The 17,630-nt window shown below is 38.5% G+C and overlaps 1 protein-coding gene across 1 annotated transcript; it reads left to right on the top strand.

Moving 5' to 3' along the window:
- The first annotated feature begins 3,906 nt into the window (after window positions 1-3,906).
- atp2b4 (ATPase plasma membrane Ca2+ transporting 4) lies at window positions 3,907-13,304 on the top strand. The gene is made up of 7 exons (XM_078247303.1): window positions 3,907-3,919; window positions 4,363-4,563; window positions 7,177-7,434; window positions 9,030-9,155; window positions 12,477-12,602; window positions 13,083-13,115; window positions 13,225-13,304. Exons 1-7 carry the CDS (start codon window positions 3,907-3,909, stop codon window positions 13,302-13,304), a joined length of 837 nt encoding a protein of 278 aa, XP_078103429.1.
- The last annotated feature ends 4,326 nt before the right edge of the window (window positions 13,305-17,630 follow it).

The raw sequence follows: 17,630 nt of genomic DNA, 5'->3' as shown, positions 1-17,630 counted from the left end.
CTGTGACTATTTTTCAAGGACATTTGGAGGTCATCACACCATTTTATTCTTTACTGTCTTTTCTTTGGTGGAACATACTGTACAGTCCGCACCTGCATGCGCACACATACACACACAGACACACATGCATGCATGCTCCGGAACACAGAACATACACACACATGCACACACACACTTACTGACATATTCACATATTCTCCAAGGCTCAGAGTCGCGGGTATTTCCACTCAACGAGTAGGATGCATAGTGTTTCCATGGAGATCTATTTTTAGCCACAGACAAAAAAAGGCCAACTGTTAAAATATGCCAACATGTTCCCTCTGAAAAAAAAAATCCATGTCTGCATACAGGAAGGCATAAAGTTTTTACATCCCTGTCTTGTCTATTTGGAAACAGGATGTCAGGGAGGTATCATTTGTCAAAGCGGATTTGAATCACAGATCATGCTGTGTTTGATAAATCAGCACATTACCAGCCATAAATTATGGAGTGAGAACAGTGAAGAGGATGAGAGAAATCCAAGGTTTTATCGTCATCAAGTTTTAAAGACTGCCTGTAATTCTTTGGTTGTAATCTATTCAAACATGTTGTCAGTTGACAGGAAGTTATTTGACAACAGTAGTGATAATCAGTTCAGTCATATTTTAGGAAACAAATCCCAAATATTTCTAGCTTCTCAAGGTGAAAGTTGCTGCTTTCCTCTGTTTTATATCATCATATTTTACCTAAATATCTTTAGGTTTTGATTTGTCGGGTCCACAAAACAAACAAAGATGTATAGTTTTTAAACTTTTTCAAAAAAAAAAAACATTTTATTTTATAGACTAAACAATATATGATAAATCAGAAAAGTAAAAGAGAGATGAATCAATGGAGAAAAGAGTCCTAAGTTGAAGCCCAAGTCTAATCATTCTATTTTAATGATATAGTAGTTTATTACAATTACATTAGTGTTATCCTTGTGCCAAACTTCATGGCCAGGTTTCTAAAATGATCTAAGAGGATCATTACAGAGTCACAAAAGCAGGGACAGCTTTTCTTGTCCCTGGACCCAGACGGCCAAAGCAGCCCGTACTGATTATTTATGCCGCAGTTCTTTTTTCATTTGATTAATACCATAATCTTAATTTTTCTAATTGGCATTTCTGGTACAGTAAATAGTTTTTACCTAATCTGCTGAGTCACTAGCATGCCCACTGTTTGTTTTAAGTTCATAAGCTGACAAACTAAGAAGGAAGTCAAACTAACGCTATAAGTGCATCATCTCAAATCCCATCAAAATGCTTTTACCGTTTGAACCTTGATTAGAACAATTACAATGAACTTTGATAAAATAAATTATACAGTACCAGGAGTCCCTTATCCGGTATTCCCATCTATTGTGCATTTACATTTGGTATACACTCTTTTCAGGCTTCACTACTTGGTGATGGACTCAAGCACAAAGACTCCTTTGCAATCACCCTTAATCTTCTGTGAGATTGTTGTGACTCATCTGTGTATCACTACAGTTGTTCTGCCCTCTCACTGCCTCCTCACTGCCAGAGCAGTTAGGTGGGCTGACAGTATTTAGCCTACAATATTTCATAATCTGGCAAATCTTAAGCAGCATTGCAATCAGCTGTCCAGGAAGGAATTATAATGTAGGAGAGGATTTTCCAGGAAGCAATGAGTATTTAATGATCAGGGAGATTGATTACAGCATAGCTCTCATCTCAGAGGCATTTAAGGAGTTGAAACATTTAACAAGGTTAGATGTCATGCTGAGCCGATGCACCATCTCATACACAGAGGTACCATCACATGGCGGAAATCACTAAGAGTATGCAGTATGTTGTATTTTTATGTGAAAAGATTGCTGCCCTTGTGCAGAATGGTGCATTTGCATGCTATAACTAGTTCCCCTGCCTCTGGACAGATGCTAGAAATCTGGAGTAGGAGGATTGGCATATGTATTTAGAAATACTGTATGAGTCAATCTGGAATCTGATGTGCACCTGACCTAGCTAAAAAGGCGGGGGGTGGGGGGGGGTTACACAACCTGAATGTGGGTATAAATATGTGCATCTGTGCTTGTGTTGTGCTTGTGTGTGTGTGTGTGTGTCTCTGTGTGTGTCTCTGTGTGTATCTAACCAACTGGAACTGGCTAATACGTGATTATATGAGCTCTAGTTTTACCGTGTGATATTGCAAGCAAATGTCGGCATGCTTACCCAGCCTTATTACACACACACACACACACACACACACACACACACACACACACACAAAGCATGTGCAGGCAGTCACGACTCACAGATCCACACACACACAAGCGCATGCATGGACACACAGACATGTTTGTGTGTGATGTGAGGCAGGGTGCTGTGGAGATCAATGGGATAGCATGCTAGGTCCTCTCACAGAGAAAATTAAAAGAGAATGGATAATGAGGCTATTTATAGACTGCTCTATTTGTAACCAGGGCATTCTCCTACGTAGGGGCTGGAAATTGTTCTTTTTTCAGCCTGCCCTTCTTCTGTCCTCTCCTTCTTCCTCTCTGTTGCTCTATTTCTCTTTTTTAAGCAAGTAAAACTTTTATCTTCTCTCTATTTTCTCTTATTTTTTGCAGTATCTAAAGACTTACATTTCACACAACTCTGTCATTTCCTTTCTTTGTTTCTTTTTCTTGACACAACAGTGATTCTCTGCAGATGTTAATAAGTCATCTCACATCTCTCATTTGCATTCACATGTGAAACAGTGACATGCAGCAGTGATTTTATCAGGTGCAATCCATGGCCACTCCTGGGAGACCCAGTGACGCACCATGCATGACATAATGCTGTGGTAATGTCTGTGGTTGTGAGGGAGAGAGACACAGAGACAGTGAGACGGTGAATACACACTCTGTGTGTGCTCTCAGCAACCAGATAATGGTACTACATTGAAAAGCAGCCAGATAGAAACCAATAATGTAGCTTGATGGAAATTGTTCAGGAATCATTTTAACTGAAGATACAGAGCATACATTTGCATTGTCATTTGTACACTTGATGCTAACTCCAAAGATTTGTGAAGATTTGATTCATATAGTTACAGTTCACAGCAGTTTTGTACACACCAGTGATGCATAATCTTAATGTAGCTGTAATAAATGTGATTTAATACATTAACATTTAATAATATAAAATACAAGAGTTTGGGCGAATTATGTTATACATGTTAAGGAAATTATGTAACATTGGAATGCAGATAAAATACATTGAATCTTCCACAGTACAATTTCAAATGAGGTTGTAATCTTCTCCCCTCCCCTTGAAATTGATACATCAAAAATTATACAAATTCAACCCTTTTTGCACAGAACATAATATTCTGTGAGTGAAAATTGTCATTGTATTGACTGTAATACATCTGATTTAATATATGAACATAACTTCATATTTTAAAAAAAGTAGTTTAGGCAAAGTAGACTCAATTTTAAGGTCCACTAGTTTAGATTGGAAAGCAGATAAAAGATATAGGATCAACTGTGGTTGAATTAAAAATTAAAATATTGTTCTTTGATTCTAAACCATCCACATTGAAAACTTAGATAATTCATCTTTAAAAAAGAAAAGGACAATTGCACACAAACAGCTACTCGTAATGGTATATGGATTACAAAGTTAACTTGCCAAAGCATTACATCTGATGTAGCTGACCCTTTGGCCACATTATTTAAGCTTCTGCATGAATATAATTTTCTGGACAGTCTTCTAAAAGTAAATTGTCCCTCGAGCCAGTATGAAGTTGTTCAGATAAAAGAGCCAAAGATATTTATGTACAGTAGTTCATGGTGTTTGAGGAGGTGGATGAGGTCAAAGCACAAGGCCCTCGTCTCTTAAGCAGAGTTATATAAGGAAAGCAGAGCCATGGCCCACCATGACTCAAACTGGTAATTAGAGATGGTTGGTGTGTGGTGTCAGAGTGGAAAAGAGAAGAAGAAAGGCAAAAAGAAAAAAGGAAGTAAGAAAAAAAGATCAATTAAAAAGCTGGAGATCACAATAAAAAAGCAATATAAAATGTCTGAAAACTGTAAAAGATGGCAATTTCATCTGCAGTTTCTAGCAGTGTCCATTTAAATACTTTTTTGTGCATGTGTGTTGATAAAAATAGATACAATCTTTTTTTGGATTAAATGTAGAAATGAAGCAGATTGTTGTTTGTTGCTATAATGTTAACTTCTAAATATCTGCACTGCAATACTAAAATATCTAGAATAAGAATATCCTACAGACACTGGTAATGAATGTACAGTTATGTATTGTACTATCAATGATTTTTTTTTAAAAACTCTTTCTCCCTCGCACCTTCTCTTTCTGTTTCTTCCTGTCTCAGGTCTCGCAGGTGCCCAAATTGACCTGGACAAGAGAAGAGAAATATATGGTAAAAACCTGATACCTCCAAAGACGCCAAAAACCTTCCTGCAGCTGGTATGGGAGGCCCTGCAGGACGTCACCCTCATCATCCTGGAGATAGCTGCCCTGATCTCCCTGGGCCTCTCCTTCTACCACCCTCCCGGAGAGAGCGGCGGAGAGTGTGAGTGAAGCAGCTCTTGTGACTTGATCACTTCCTTTAAAAATCTCTATTGTTGTTTCTTTCGAAGTCTTGAGACAGACACAAGCACAAACACACACACACACACACACCCTACAACAGTTATCTCACAGGTACTGTATCTCCACTATTGCACAGGACAGCAAAGGGCCATAATTGCATTGGCCCACTGACATCACTTCCTCTGACATTACTGGCACTCGCAGACACACTTACACCGCACACTTTTTAATTGGTGAGGCAGGTCACACTTCATTTGTGACCTGCCTCGAGAGATCAAGCGACTCATCAAGCATAGAGGTAATTTGTGTGTGTGTCTGTGTGTGTGTGTGTGTGTGTGTGTGTGTGTGTGTGTGTGTGTGTCTCTGTGTGTGTGTGTGTGTGTGTGTGTGTGTGTGTGTGTGTGTGTGTGTGTGTGTGCACATGCGTGCATGCGTGCATGCATGCACATTGTGAACAAATGTGCTTATGAAAGGTACTGGGAAGGTTAATGAAGTGTTGAGTAGAGAAATAACCTTGAGCTCCCAGTGCCCATACATCAGCCCTGTGAGCCGTGAAACAGGAAATGAAGACACAGACCATAACGAGGTGCTGAGTCAGCAACATCAGTCATTTCTTCCAGCGTTATTACAGTAATGGAATTCAAAGGGTCCTGTCATTATTTTAAGGGGTTCAAAAGTATTATGAAGGTAGAAATACCAGAGAAAGAAGAAATAGTACTTGCATGGGTAGTTGTTCAATTTGTTTCTGAGTTTATACATCTTTTACTTGTGTGGTTAAGATTAAGAGGGGGTTAATGGGCCAAATACTCATGTAGTAAAATTGGAATTTGATCTTACTTTTCCCCTAATACTTTGCTCCTTTTCTTTGCATCCTTTGAGCTGCAGCGCTTCAGAAGTGAGCTCTTCAAATAAAGCGGAGAATGGCCAGAGGAATCATTATGCTAATGACTGCGTCCATCTGCAGATACATAAACAAGCTTCTTTTTACTGTAACTTGAGGCAAAACATTTGCCAATATGCCATTCTCTTCTCATATTTGAATTATATGAATATATATATATATATATATATGAATCTAAATGTGCATATATATACTCTGGTAAAGTGTCTTTGAAGCTTATAGACATTTATTATTCATTTACATCTCACCCAGTCATAAATGTTTCTCAATCATCTTCATAAGTTATATATTTTGTGCTTTGGGAGGCTTGGGTGTAGGACAATTTTGGCACTTCAGCAGCACGGACAGCTACAAATATGCTGCATGACTTAGTGTGTTTTTCTTTGACACAGGCAGGAACACAGTTGGTGCACACATCCACATGTCTAAATACTAAAAGCTGTACAATCAGAACCATGGACAGCTATTACACTCACTTGTGTCTGTCAATGTGCTGCAGCGACCAAACGGGACAGGCTAAACCATCACATCCAATTAAATTGTTTAAAAAAATATATGTATGTACTGCACTAATTTGCTAGTATTTGTTCTTTCAGTGAATTAAATAATGGTAATGATTTGTTCTACATGAAATATTTACTCCTTAGTAAGAGGCTTTAACTATTGTTTTTTTTTTTTTTTGGCAAGATAGTAAAATGGCTTCACTTATCACACCCATGCCAGTCTGAATATACTGTTGTATTATCTTTAGGAGATGGGTTAGTCCATGAAAACCATGAATACTGAGCTGTCACGTGTCAAAATCCGACAAAAACTAACAAATAACATTTACATACATAGGAACAATATTTAATACATCATATTAGATAAAATATTAAATGTCTTAAATATGTCTTTCTTTGTGCTAAAACCTACATGAATGCATGATAACATATGTGTGCATTGGTACTGGTAGTCTTACAGATCAAGGAGTTTATGTTCTGTGAGTGTATGCAGTATATCCACTAAATGAACCTTCTATTGATCGGAACCCATCTGTAGTGCAACAGTAAGTCCAAATTGCTTCTTGGAGTTTAGTTCTTGGTTAAATCAGACCCTGCCTATGTAATGTCTATCATATGGGGTCTGCACTAGTTCCCTTGTGAGCTATGATAGCTGTGAGAAGCGCTTTATAGTCCAAAGCAAATCACCCCACCAGGGGCATTTGAAGTATTTGAGTATTACATGAAGCAGCACAAGGAGGACTAGGAACAGGCCTTGTTTCATTTCCAAATATACTCTAGTCTGTCAGTGCACAGCCAGTAGACTGCAGGGCATTCATTTGAAGTGGAGAAAATAAATGAAGAGGCGAGGAGAAGTGAATTCTCTGAAGGTCATTTCAGCCAGATTTCATTTTATTTTGTTTTTAGAGTTGTCTTTTATATTGCATACATTGTCCATAAGCAGAGCAAAGGGATGTAATCAAATTGTTTTGATTACATCCCTTTGTGTGTCTTTTATTTTCAAAGTGTAAGTGTATAATACACATATACAAGCATGTATACCTGTGTATGAAAATTGTGAGTTGATATCAAGTGTGTAAATGTGTGTTGACAGAATACTTGCAGTGTATATGAAAATAGTGTTCTTACAAATGTATGACATCTATATAACGTTCCTTTTCTCCTTCTTGTCGTCATTACCAAACTGTAGCCTGTGCCACAGGGGCAGGTGGGGTAGAGGACGAGGGCGAGGCGGATGCCGGCTGGATCGAGGGCGCAGCTATCCTGTTGTCTGTGGTGTGTGTGGTGCTAGTGACGGCCTTTAACGACTGGTCGAAGGAGAAGCAGTTCCGTGGGCTGCAGAGCCGCATTGAGCAGGAGCAGAAATTCCAGGTGGTCCGCGGTAGCCAGGTCATACAGTTGCCTGTGTCGGACATAGTGGTGGGGGATATTGCACAGATCAAATACGGTAGGTGTGAGGAGGTTGAAAAACTGTGTTTATTTTAGAGTTTAATCAGTTCATGACATGTAGTAAGTGGAGTAAACTCAAATAGGAAATGCTGCTTGGTGCAAATTAATAGTTCATAGAGCTTTAAAACAGAATTCATAAAAAACTGAAAATTGAGGTATATCAAAGATGAGCCACAAGAGGCTTCTGTCCTCACAACCTGTGCTGTTACACATTCCGATGGAGCAAAACAAGCACATGCAAATATTAACAGACAAGTTATCAATGAAGGAATGGATCTTCTGGCTTAATCCAGTTAGTTCCATGACACCACCAGTCGCAATAGCGAAGCTATTATTGTTTTCACCTTGTGAGTCTGTGTCAATGTCAATGTCAATTTATTTATATAGCACGTTTAAAAACAACTGGGTTGACCAAAGTGCTTTACAAGGTGTGTGTGTGTGTGTGTGTGTGTGTGTGTGTGTGTGTGGAGACACCTACTGTAGTGGGAACTACCACAGACGTGGTTTTGAGCACCACGATAACTGATAAGTCGCAACCGTGCAAGATGCAGTCACGAAACTTCACGGGTGTGTAGTTGACATCAAAATGAAGGCAGATTTCGAAAATGGGTGTGGTCTGAGCAAGGGTGCCGGAACTAGGGGGGTATGAAATACGGACGACTACTACTACTACTACTACTACTACTACTCCTACTACTACTACTCTACCCCCCTGGCAAGAATTGGCTTTGCTGCTTATGTGATCCCATCTCAAGATGGTCTCTAGTTGCTACATCTTAACATCTTTCTGGGGAAATAAAGGTGTAACTGGCACCTTTAGTTTTTTTGTTTACAGTACCATCTATCTTGCAATTTAAAGATTACACATGATTTTGTAGCAGTCTACAACATATTCAGTCATGCAAACTCTCTTTTATATCTATTAATATTGTTGATTGATATATGACAAATCTATCCAGTTTGCCCTTTCTTACTACTACAAAACTTTTGTATCAACTAATTTTTTATTTACTTTAATTAAAACACTGAAAAGTTACACTAAAATTGACCAATCCTTTCAGAACAATTTGATAACTTTGATTAACTTTGTTCTGTGTGAAGTAATTGTCATGGTTCAGTGGCTGAAATTAGACTTTCAACTCATTTCCAGAGGGGGATTAAATTTATGAAGTCCACCTTAAGCAATTAAATATATTTAAGCAACAGTATGTTAATGTTGAGAAATTAATTAGCTGCAGACTAGTGTCTCATTACCAGATCTATCTCCACAGCGCTGTGGAGTAAGGGCTGGCTATGCCACACATACATTCTGGGATAGGAGGAAAAAAAACACTCTGGGTTGTTTGCATTTCTTTAAACCAATCACAAAGAAGTAAGAGGGAGAATTGCAGGAAGAAGTCTTACTCTATTTGAAAATGCGGGCGTTTTTGTTTTTGCATTCTACCTACTGCAGCTTTTAATCAACTCTAACCCAACTCTAATGAACCTTCAAAGTTATCTGAACTATTTGTTGTGTATGGCTATATAAATCAATTGCAGAACATGTAAATGCATCCACTGCAGATAGCAACTCTGCAATTTCTATTGTTGCAGGCGATTTGCTTCCCGCTGATGGAGTGTTGATCCAGGGCAATGACCTGAAGATTGATGAGTCATCACTGACCGGAGAGTCTGACCACGTCAAGAAGTGTGCAGACATGGACCCCATGCTGTTGTCTGGTATGTTGCCAGTTGATGCTCTCACTCGAGATGGATGGGTGTATACTGTATGCCATGTTTTCTGTGTAAAGGGGAAAGGGACAAAAAGAGAGGAGGGGACTCGACTTTGCGACTGAGGACTCTATACTTCACCTCTTACATGTTCACCTCCTCTGTCTGGCTTACTGCTGAGTTTTAAGTTAGCAACTTTTTTCATCCCCTCAACTACAAAATAATTATGTGTATTTATTGATCTGCATGTAAATCTTAAAGGTAAATGTTGATTTTTTTGCAAAATAGAAAGCATTTGGATTTAATGAATCTCTTAAGCAAGCCCACAACTACCTGTTACACCATAATGTTAAAACCTTTTATTTCCATCCTTTGCCTCAAATAAATTACAGAAGTAGAAATACTAAATGTTTATGTAATAATTGTGAATGTTTAAAATTACGTTAGAGACAACCATGTTAATGGCCAACAAAAATCCTCCAATTTTTCATTTATATATTGAGGTTTGCCTGCCATTACTTATTGGGATTAGGTTTGGTCTGCCTAGCTCCTTTTGCAAAATCTATTGTGAAAACCAAATTAATTATAAGTCACAGTCATGGCATTACCTCGGACAGAAGACAAAACGTTCTTAAAGGGGTGATAGAATGATTATATAGGGTATTTCACACTGTTCCTTAAGGTCTCCTAATAGGGTATGTAACATTGGTTGGGTTGAAAATGGCCCGGGTGCTGTTCTATGCTCCCTAATGCAACCCTGTGGAATAGCACTAGAGAGAAACAAGAGGTTTTTCCCTTATATGGTATGCTCATGAATATTTAAATGAGCTGTGTGCTGATTGGTTGGTTTACAACGACGCATGCTGCTGCAACATGACAAGAGAGGGGAGGGGCTGCTCCTCTCAGCATATGGCGCTGCCGGCTCCTCTGTTCATCACACAGAACAGAAGAGAGAGAATGTGACTGTTTTGGCAGCCACAGGAAAGAATTACCTTGCATGCTCGACAATCTTTTCTACAGATAGTTGCTGTGTTTTCTACAGAAAGTGGCCAGATTTGTTGCCAGTCGCTTTTGTGAAAAAAGTCGCTAAACTCATCAACTAATGTTACTGTACAAAGCACCAGAGACAGTTTAGTTACAGTTTAGTCATCCTCCAGTGTGTTGCGCGCACACACACACACACACACACACACACACACACACACACACACACACACACACACCAAATGCAAAGTTTCGACACTTTCATTACAACTAGTGTTATTGTAATGTTACCCTTTGGACATAAAAAAGCTCCACTAGTTCAGTGTCTCAGCGCGGGGACATTTAGCAGAGAGTGAAGCCCACAGGCACACAGACCGAGAACAGCACAACAGCAGCAGCAGCAGCAGCAGCAGCAGCAGCAGCAGCAGCTACAGCAGCGCACCGCCCATTGCAAGTCCTCTGCGCCACCGTGTTAGATCTACAACTCCTGTTCCATTGCCCGCGGCCATTGCCCGCTTTGTAAATTAATGTATTAATATCAGGGAACATGCCTGCTATACTCGCAGTTACCCAGTAACTAAACCACCAACTACTACTGACCTGACGGAGCTCCACGACCGGCAGCATGGTGCTTTGTACCCAGCGCACAGTCATCTTTTCTGGGGTAACTTAACCACTAAGTACCGCTTACCTGGAGCAACACGACTGGCGGCAGCTAGCGATGAAATGTGAAAAGTATCACCATTCCCTGTACAGCCTGGAACACTGCATTTACGAACGTGGTTCATTTTCAATATCCTTGAAAAACTTCCAAACTTTCTTCTTTGTAATTCCCCTGGAAGTGCAGAGCTCGCAGCTAAACTAGTGTCTGACATCTACTTGACCTACATTCAGAAGACCAGCTGGTCTCAGACCAGTGGTCTGTAGCTATGTCAATTTTGGGGCGTGACAAAGGTACAGACCAGAGCCAAATAAGGTACAGCCACCGAGTTAACTATTAGCTTCGTTGGGATTTGCCCGTTTTCAGAGGCAGTTTCAAATTGTGAGATTTGCATAGGAAAGGGGTGCCAATGGGATTTTGAGGTTCTACGTATGTCCTATTTACCCACCAAACTGTCGTTATTCAACTATGACAAGGTAAACTCGATTTTGCATTCTATCACCTATTTAATTATAATCTAAATGTCAGTGCAGAGGACACTGGCGATAGCCAGATGAAGACACTTTTTTTAATCAACTATCCCTCTTTATTTGACACTAGAATTTTAAAATTTTTTGAAGAATATCATCTGATTTCACATCTTAGTTTTTCCTGTGGATAATTAGCTGTGTGCCTTTTTGCTGCCTTCTTTAATTAGCCTCATATTCACCCACATCGGGTCGCTCACTCAAAGGTTAATAATGTTCTGCGTGTGTATACTGTACATATTATACACATATACAAAAGTGTAGCGTATTTGCACAGTGATATGTTTTTACTGCTTTTGGCTCTCTACTCCAGCATATTAGATTTAAAATTAAACAGTGAATGATAATAAAGCGCTTACTTTTTACTTTAATGATGTTTGATATAGTGATGTAGAACCAATATAGAACCAAAGCAGCCAATATGTTTTCAAGAGCAAACAACCAGTTGTTTTTGATTGACCACATGAGTCATACAGTAGGTGTGTTGCAATAAGAGAGAGCTGTTATAGAAGTATACACTGTACGGTACTATGAAATTGGAACACACTGTAAGACAATAAATACTTTTACACTTTCATACTATACAAAAATTATTTAAGGCAAAATTTCCCAAATCAGGAAATTAAAGGTGCTTGTCTTTTTTTTTTAATTATAAAGCAGGTCGAGGTGCTATACAAAAACTGTAAAAGTATCAAAACGCTTAGTCCACTGAGAAACGCACACAGCCCGTATTCAGAAACAGTGCCTTTAAACGAGTCAGGACTTCTTTACGGTTGAGATGTCACAACTATACTATATATAGGTAGAAAGTTCCTTTTCAGGGCTGTTACAGTCATTCCCCGGCTGCAGTGATGGTGCAGAGACACAGAGCAGACTGGGCTTTTTCGGTAGGAGGACTTAAAGAGACAGGCGCTTAATCGGAGCGTTTCAGACAGAGGGTGAATATAGGTATATTCAAAGAAGACAGTAAGAGAAAAATGTTGTGTTTTTTGAACATTAAAGCATGTAAACAAACAGAAACCCAAAATACAAGTATGAACCTGAAAATGAGCCTGATATGGGACCTTTTACAATCACCACAATCATTGCAGGAACACTGAAAATAAATCTCATCTAGCTGTAATATGTTATTATTACACCCTGCTGCGCTTTCTCCAGGCACCCATGTGATGGAGGGGTCAGGGCGCATGGTGGTGACTGCTGTCGGTGTCAACTCTCAGACTGGAATCATCTTCACCCTGCTGGGGGCTGGCACAGAGGAAGAAGAGAAAAAAGAAAAGAAAGGTAAGATCATTATATCATGGAATTATCTTTTTTTTATATAAACATGCAATATTTTTCTGCAATTCCTTCAGGAGTACTGAGGTAATTTGTTCTTTTGTTAGTGTTGCTCAGCAACATACCCTTGCGAAAGCTTTTTCTCATTTCGTTATCTTATGTCTCGAAGGTCAAACGGTGTGCTCTCAGTGCATAATGTCAGTCTTTTTACCTGTCTTGTTCATCAGAAGGGTTATATACAATACACTCACAAATGTCCACCTGTTAAACTCATATAAACAAACATTATATACAAACCTTTTGTTGGTATTCCTGGCATTCGTAGTACGTAGTACAGTACCTGACAGTAAACCTCTTTGCTGAATGTGTATAAATACTGTATTTAATAAGTATTGGTGGTACACTTGTAAGCTGCAGTATCCAGGTTCTGTGGCTTCAGGTGCATTATTGTCCTTACTCTCTTATCCTTCCAAATTCAATTCAAAGGAGGGGCAGTGGAAGACGGACACCAGAATACAGGTAGAGTATCACCTTTCTCTGATCCCTGGGAGTGGTACTTGATTCTTTTAACCTTTAACCCCTAATGATCCCCAGTAAACCACTGTCACTCTACACCCCTCCTTTGTAGCCGAGCACCCTTACCCCAGTTTAAACTTAAAAAGAGAAGCCTCGTCCTCACACTGCATCTTTTTAAGTGTTGACAGATGACACATTTCACAATGCATAATCCTCTCCCCATATAACAGGCACTGCACTCATCAAACTAACTAGCTAGCATTCAACATCAGTCCTGTTTCAAAGACGTATTGAATGCAGACAAAGGCAGTCAGACTCATCTCATTTCTGTATGACAGAAAAATGACATAAGAACTGCAGCCCTGCATGTGTATAGCACATGTACCAGCAGTAGAGAGTGAAGTAGTACTATACAGTATAAGCTTTTATAACATGTTGTATATATTGTAACATGATGATATTTTCACATTAACATACATATGTATGGCTGGCCTAATAAGTACAACTTTTACAACTTCATTTAAATTTGTATTAAAACTACACAAATATAAGTTGTTAAAGTTAGGATTACCTTTGGCAGCTAAGACTTTTTTAAAGGATCACATCAGCAGACTGTAGTTTTATTCAGATGGATTTTCTGTCAAAACACTGCTCATGTTTGCATCAATAATTTTCACTAAAATCAATGGGATGCTGTGTCATTAAATAAAGCAATTGCTTTTCAATGAGATAATAAATTAAGTATAGAATTGTGATAAAACGAACAAGCTACTGTAAGTCATTGTGTTTTTGTTAACAATGAACTCTAAGACAAAGAGCCTATAATGACACAGGAAAACAATTATTGACCTTCAATTGAATTTCCTTTTACTAGTAATCATAGTTTATGTGACTGCTGTCAAAAGGCATTAGCAAATCCTTGCCTGATCTATTCCAGGTTTTGAAAACCATAAGTATGACTACAGGGGGGCTAAGGCAAAAATGTGGACACCTTCTCATATTTACACTAGTACAATGAATCAGCCCCATCACTTAACTGCCTGGCACATGTGTATTTCCCTGGCTAATACGTTTGCACCTTTTACATTTTGTTTACTTTGCAGGGGAGTTTATTTTCAGATTGGCTATGCAACACCTTTTAGCTTATTTGTTTCAAATTTCTACTCAAATTTTATTTTGTGCTTCTAGCAGATATTACATGAATAACATGGTTTAAAATGAACTAATTAACAAAAACAAAAATGACAATAAATGCAGAATATCACTATCGTTTACCATACATGTAAGATATATACAGTATATTTAAAAATAATTCAGTAGATGTGTGGCTCTGGATTCACATTTGTTTATTATATTGTTTTTCCACATATGTTTAGATTTCATCTTTCATGTCTGTCCAATGTTTCACTTGTTTGCTTTTTATAACATTTATAAAAATGACATAACATATAGTTACATGAATAATAGATACATTACACATTTTCAAACCACACTGATCACAACACTACACTTTAGTATTCACATACAGCCTACCTATGCTGAAACTCTTAAATGTGCTATAACCATGTTATTTCTGTTCACTGTCGTGTGTGTGGACATGCATGTGTTTGTGTGTGTGTGTGTGGGCGCGCGTGTGTGTTTTTGTTTATTTGTGTTTGGTTCATTGTTACTGGCTAGACTCCCATCCCCCTATCCACCCCATCGCAACTATAGCCACGGATGGGGCTGCAGGCTTTAATGCCCCTGGCATTGCCAACCTTAATAATGGTAGGTTGACAAAACCTCTGATCTCTGACCTCTGACCTCTTTCTGTCCTTTGACTTCTCCTATCTTCTCCATTTTCCACCTGCCTCCTGTCATGGATGCCCACCATCTGCTCTGCTCTACCTTTTCTTTCTGTTGAGTTGGTCCTTTTTGTATCCATATCGTCAATGCACGTCCTCTTGTAGTTGAAACAATTAGTCTTGTGTTTCTTTTTTTTCTCTTAATGCTATATTTTGTTGTAATGCTTTATACTGAACATATACTGTATACTACATAGCTCTCTTGGAAAAATATTTGATGACTTTAGATTTGGTGGTTCATAAATAAAAAACTAAAACAAATAAACTCATTAGGTCTCTGTAATGTTAAGACGTGAAAACCTTTTGAGCCTTTTTATATTCATTCATAAAAAACATTTTCTGAAGGATAGTAAAGATAACTTTGTGAAGTTTTGCAACATTTGAAGTGGTGTGTCTTTAAATTAATAGTTAAATTTTTTGAGAAATACACTTATTCCATTTCTTTTAAAAGTTAGATGAGAAGATTGATACCACTGCTCCTAGGCAATAAATAGCCTAGTACATAAGCCCCACAAAGTGTCATTTTTACACTTTGGTTTTTGTATCAAATTAGAAAAAATGAGATACAATGTGTTAAGTAGTAAGAGGTGCTGGTAGGCAAATTTTGGTCCCGTCAGACAGAGCAAGTCTAGCTATTTCCCCTTGTTTCCAGTCTTTATGCTAAGCTAACTGGCTGATGGTGGTAGTTTCACATTCACCTTACAGACATTCTCATTTTCTTATTTAACTCTCTGCAAGAAAATAAATGTTTTCCCAAAATGTAGAAATGTCTTTAAATATTGTTGTAAGGCTATTGTATTTTTTGGCCAGTTAGTAAATGAATTGTTATATTAATTAATTTTCTGAAAGCAGACAAGATGCTAGCCGAAGAATGGTGTCAAAATCCTGCTGTTGGGCCACCTCCTAGTAGAGTGTCCTCTGAGATCACTTAGTGCAAATCCTCCATTTCTGTGAAAGCTGGTCGAGATGCAAAATATTAACTTAATTCATTGTTGCACTGGGTTCTCTCTTATCCTGGTCTCCTTGGAGAGCAACCACAAAATGTTTGTACTCAAGGCAGGAGGGTCGTGATTTGCACTGTAATGATAACCTTGTGCTGTCCTGCGCTGGAACAGAGCAATTTGTTATCTTCAGCTTTATTGTGACTCCAGGGAACTGGCTAATGTGGAAGTGGGGAACGAGCCATTTATTCTCCACATACATGATTCTGAAAGAAAATCTCATCTTCCAGCTCTACCTGAGTAATTTCCTTTGTGGCATTTCAGAACAAAAGCACTGAATGAAAGATTTTGTGCAATTTCTAGCCTCCACTGAGACAAACAGTGCAGATCTCTATAAGTATAGCCTGGGTAGATAATGGGACCAACACTGCAGAATATAATAAATGTTTTCTTAATTAGTCTATATGTCTAAATGTAGTTTTAAAGCACAAGACAAGAAGTACTGTGTGTACTCTTAGCACCTCTGTTAGATTACCAGCAAATTGATTCTGCAATTTAAAACAAAATTGTGTTATTGAAACGCACATTTAAATTAAGTTCACTCTAAGTTCGCCTCTTGCGTAAGCAGAATCCACCAGCATAATAAACTCACTGTCCCTGAACTAGATTTTGAGTTTCCTCCAGTTGTTGTTATGTAACTTCGCCATGTGGGAGGCTTTTCCTTCTGGCTCTCTCTCTATCTCTCTCTCTCCGGGTATCTCTCTTTCTCTCTCTCTCTCTATGTGTATTGTTCACATCTCCAGTCTGCTTCCCTCTAAGCGTGTGATGTTGCATGTGCTTCCTGAATTTTCCTCTCATGCATGCTGTCTCTTGTTTGCGTGTACTGTACGTGTATATGCTGTGTGTTTGAGGTGTACTCTCCCCCACGTCAAGTGTTTAATGTGATGCTGTATCTACTGTACAGTATGTCTTGATATCTCATTTTATACCCTGACGACTTGACTCCTATTGTTGATAATGTGTGGAATTACCTGTGCCCATAGTGTGAGTATGTCATTCAGAACAATATTTGAAAACATAAGATTCTGCAGAAAGTGTGCAAAAAAAAGTTGCACGTGATATATTTGGATGTCAAATTAAAAGGCACATTAAACATTTTTAATTACCTGATTATTTGCGTATGCAACAAAATAGCGTCTATTAAAACCCCACTTAATACAAGAAAATCTGCACACTACAGTATTTGTCTGTAGCCCATTGCCAATAGATGTAGCTTCTAGTTACATTACATCACTTACATATCACAAGCCTTTCTATGTGACTGTCACAGAGACGTTGTATTAAAAGTCATTTTCCTGTCTCCCTGTTTTTGGTTTTCACTGTCTGTGCTGTCTCTGTGATAACCTGTTGACTTGTCTGCTTTGGTTATTTTTGTTGGTATTGTCTTGTATGTCTCCATCATAGGTAAAATGCAAGATGGCAATATGGAGAGCAACCAGATTAAAGGTAACCAAACCATATCTTTCACTCTCTCCTCCTCTGCCCCATCTCCTCCTCCTCCTCCTCCTTCCCTCTCTTCTTCTTCTCATCGTATCCCTTCTACAGTGTAAGCTCTGGGTCAAACAGGTGGGAAATCCTGCATTGCTTTATTTATTTCAGCCTTTATTATATTCTACACTCGTAATACCTCACTGTGTCAACTTATTGTGCAGTGCTTATTTAGATTCCAACAG

The sequence above is a fragment of the Sander vitreus genome, chromosome 4 (genome assembly GCF_031162955.1).
Source record: "Sander vitreus isolate 19-12246 chromosome 4, sanVit1, whole genome shotgun sequence".
Taxonomy (NCBI): Eukaryota; Metazoa; Chordata; class Actinopteri; order Perciformes; family Percidae; genus Sander; species Sander vitreus.
Note: the sequence above shows the minus strand (reverse complement) of the source record. Positions and strands in the feature narration are given on the sequence as shown.

What these genes read in the sequence shown, in the direction of transcription:
- atp2b4 (XM_078247303.1), top strand. An exon ending in CGGAGAGAGCGGCGGAGAGT is followed by an intron (nt 4,564 to 7,176) that starts GTGAGTGAAGCA and finishes ACCAAACTGTAG; the next exon opens with CCTGTGCCACAGGGGCAGGT. An exon ending in TATTGCACAGATCAAATACG is followed by an intron (nt 7,435 to 9,029) that starts GTAGGTGTGAGG and finishes CTATTGTTGCAG; the next exon opens with GCGATTTGCTTCCCGCTGAT.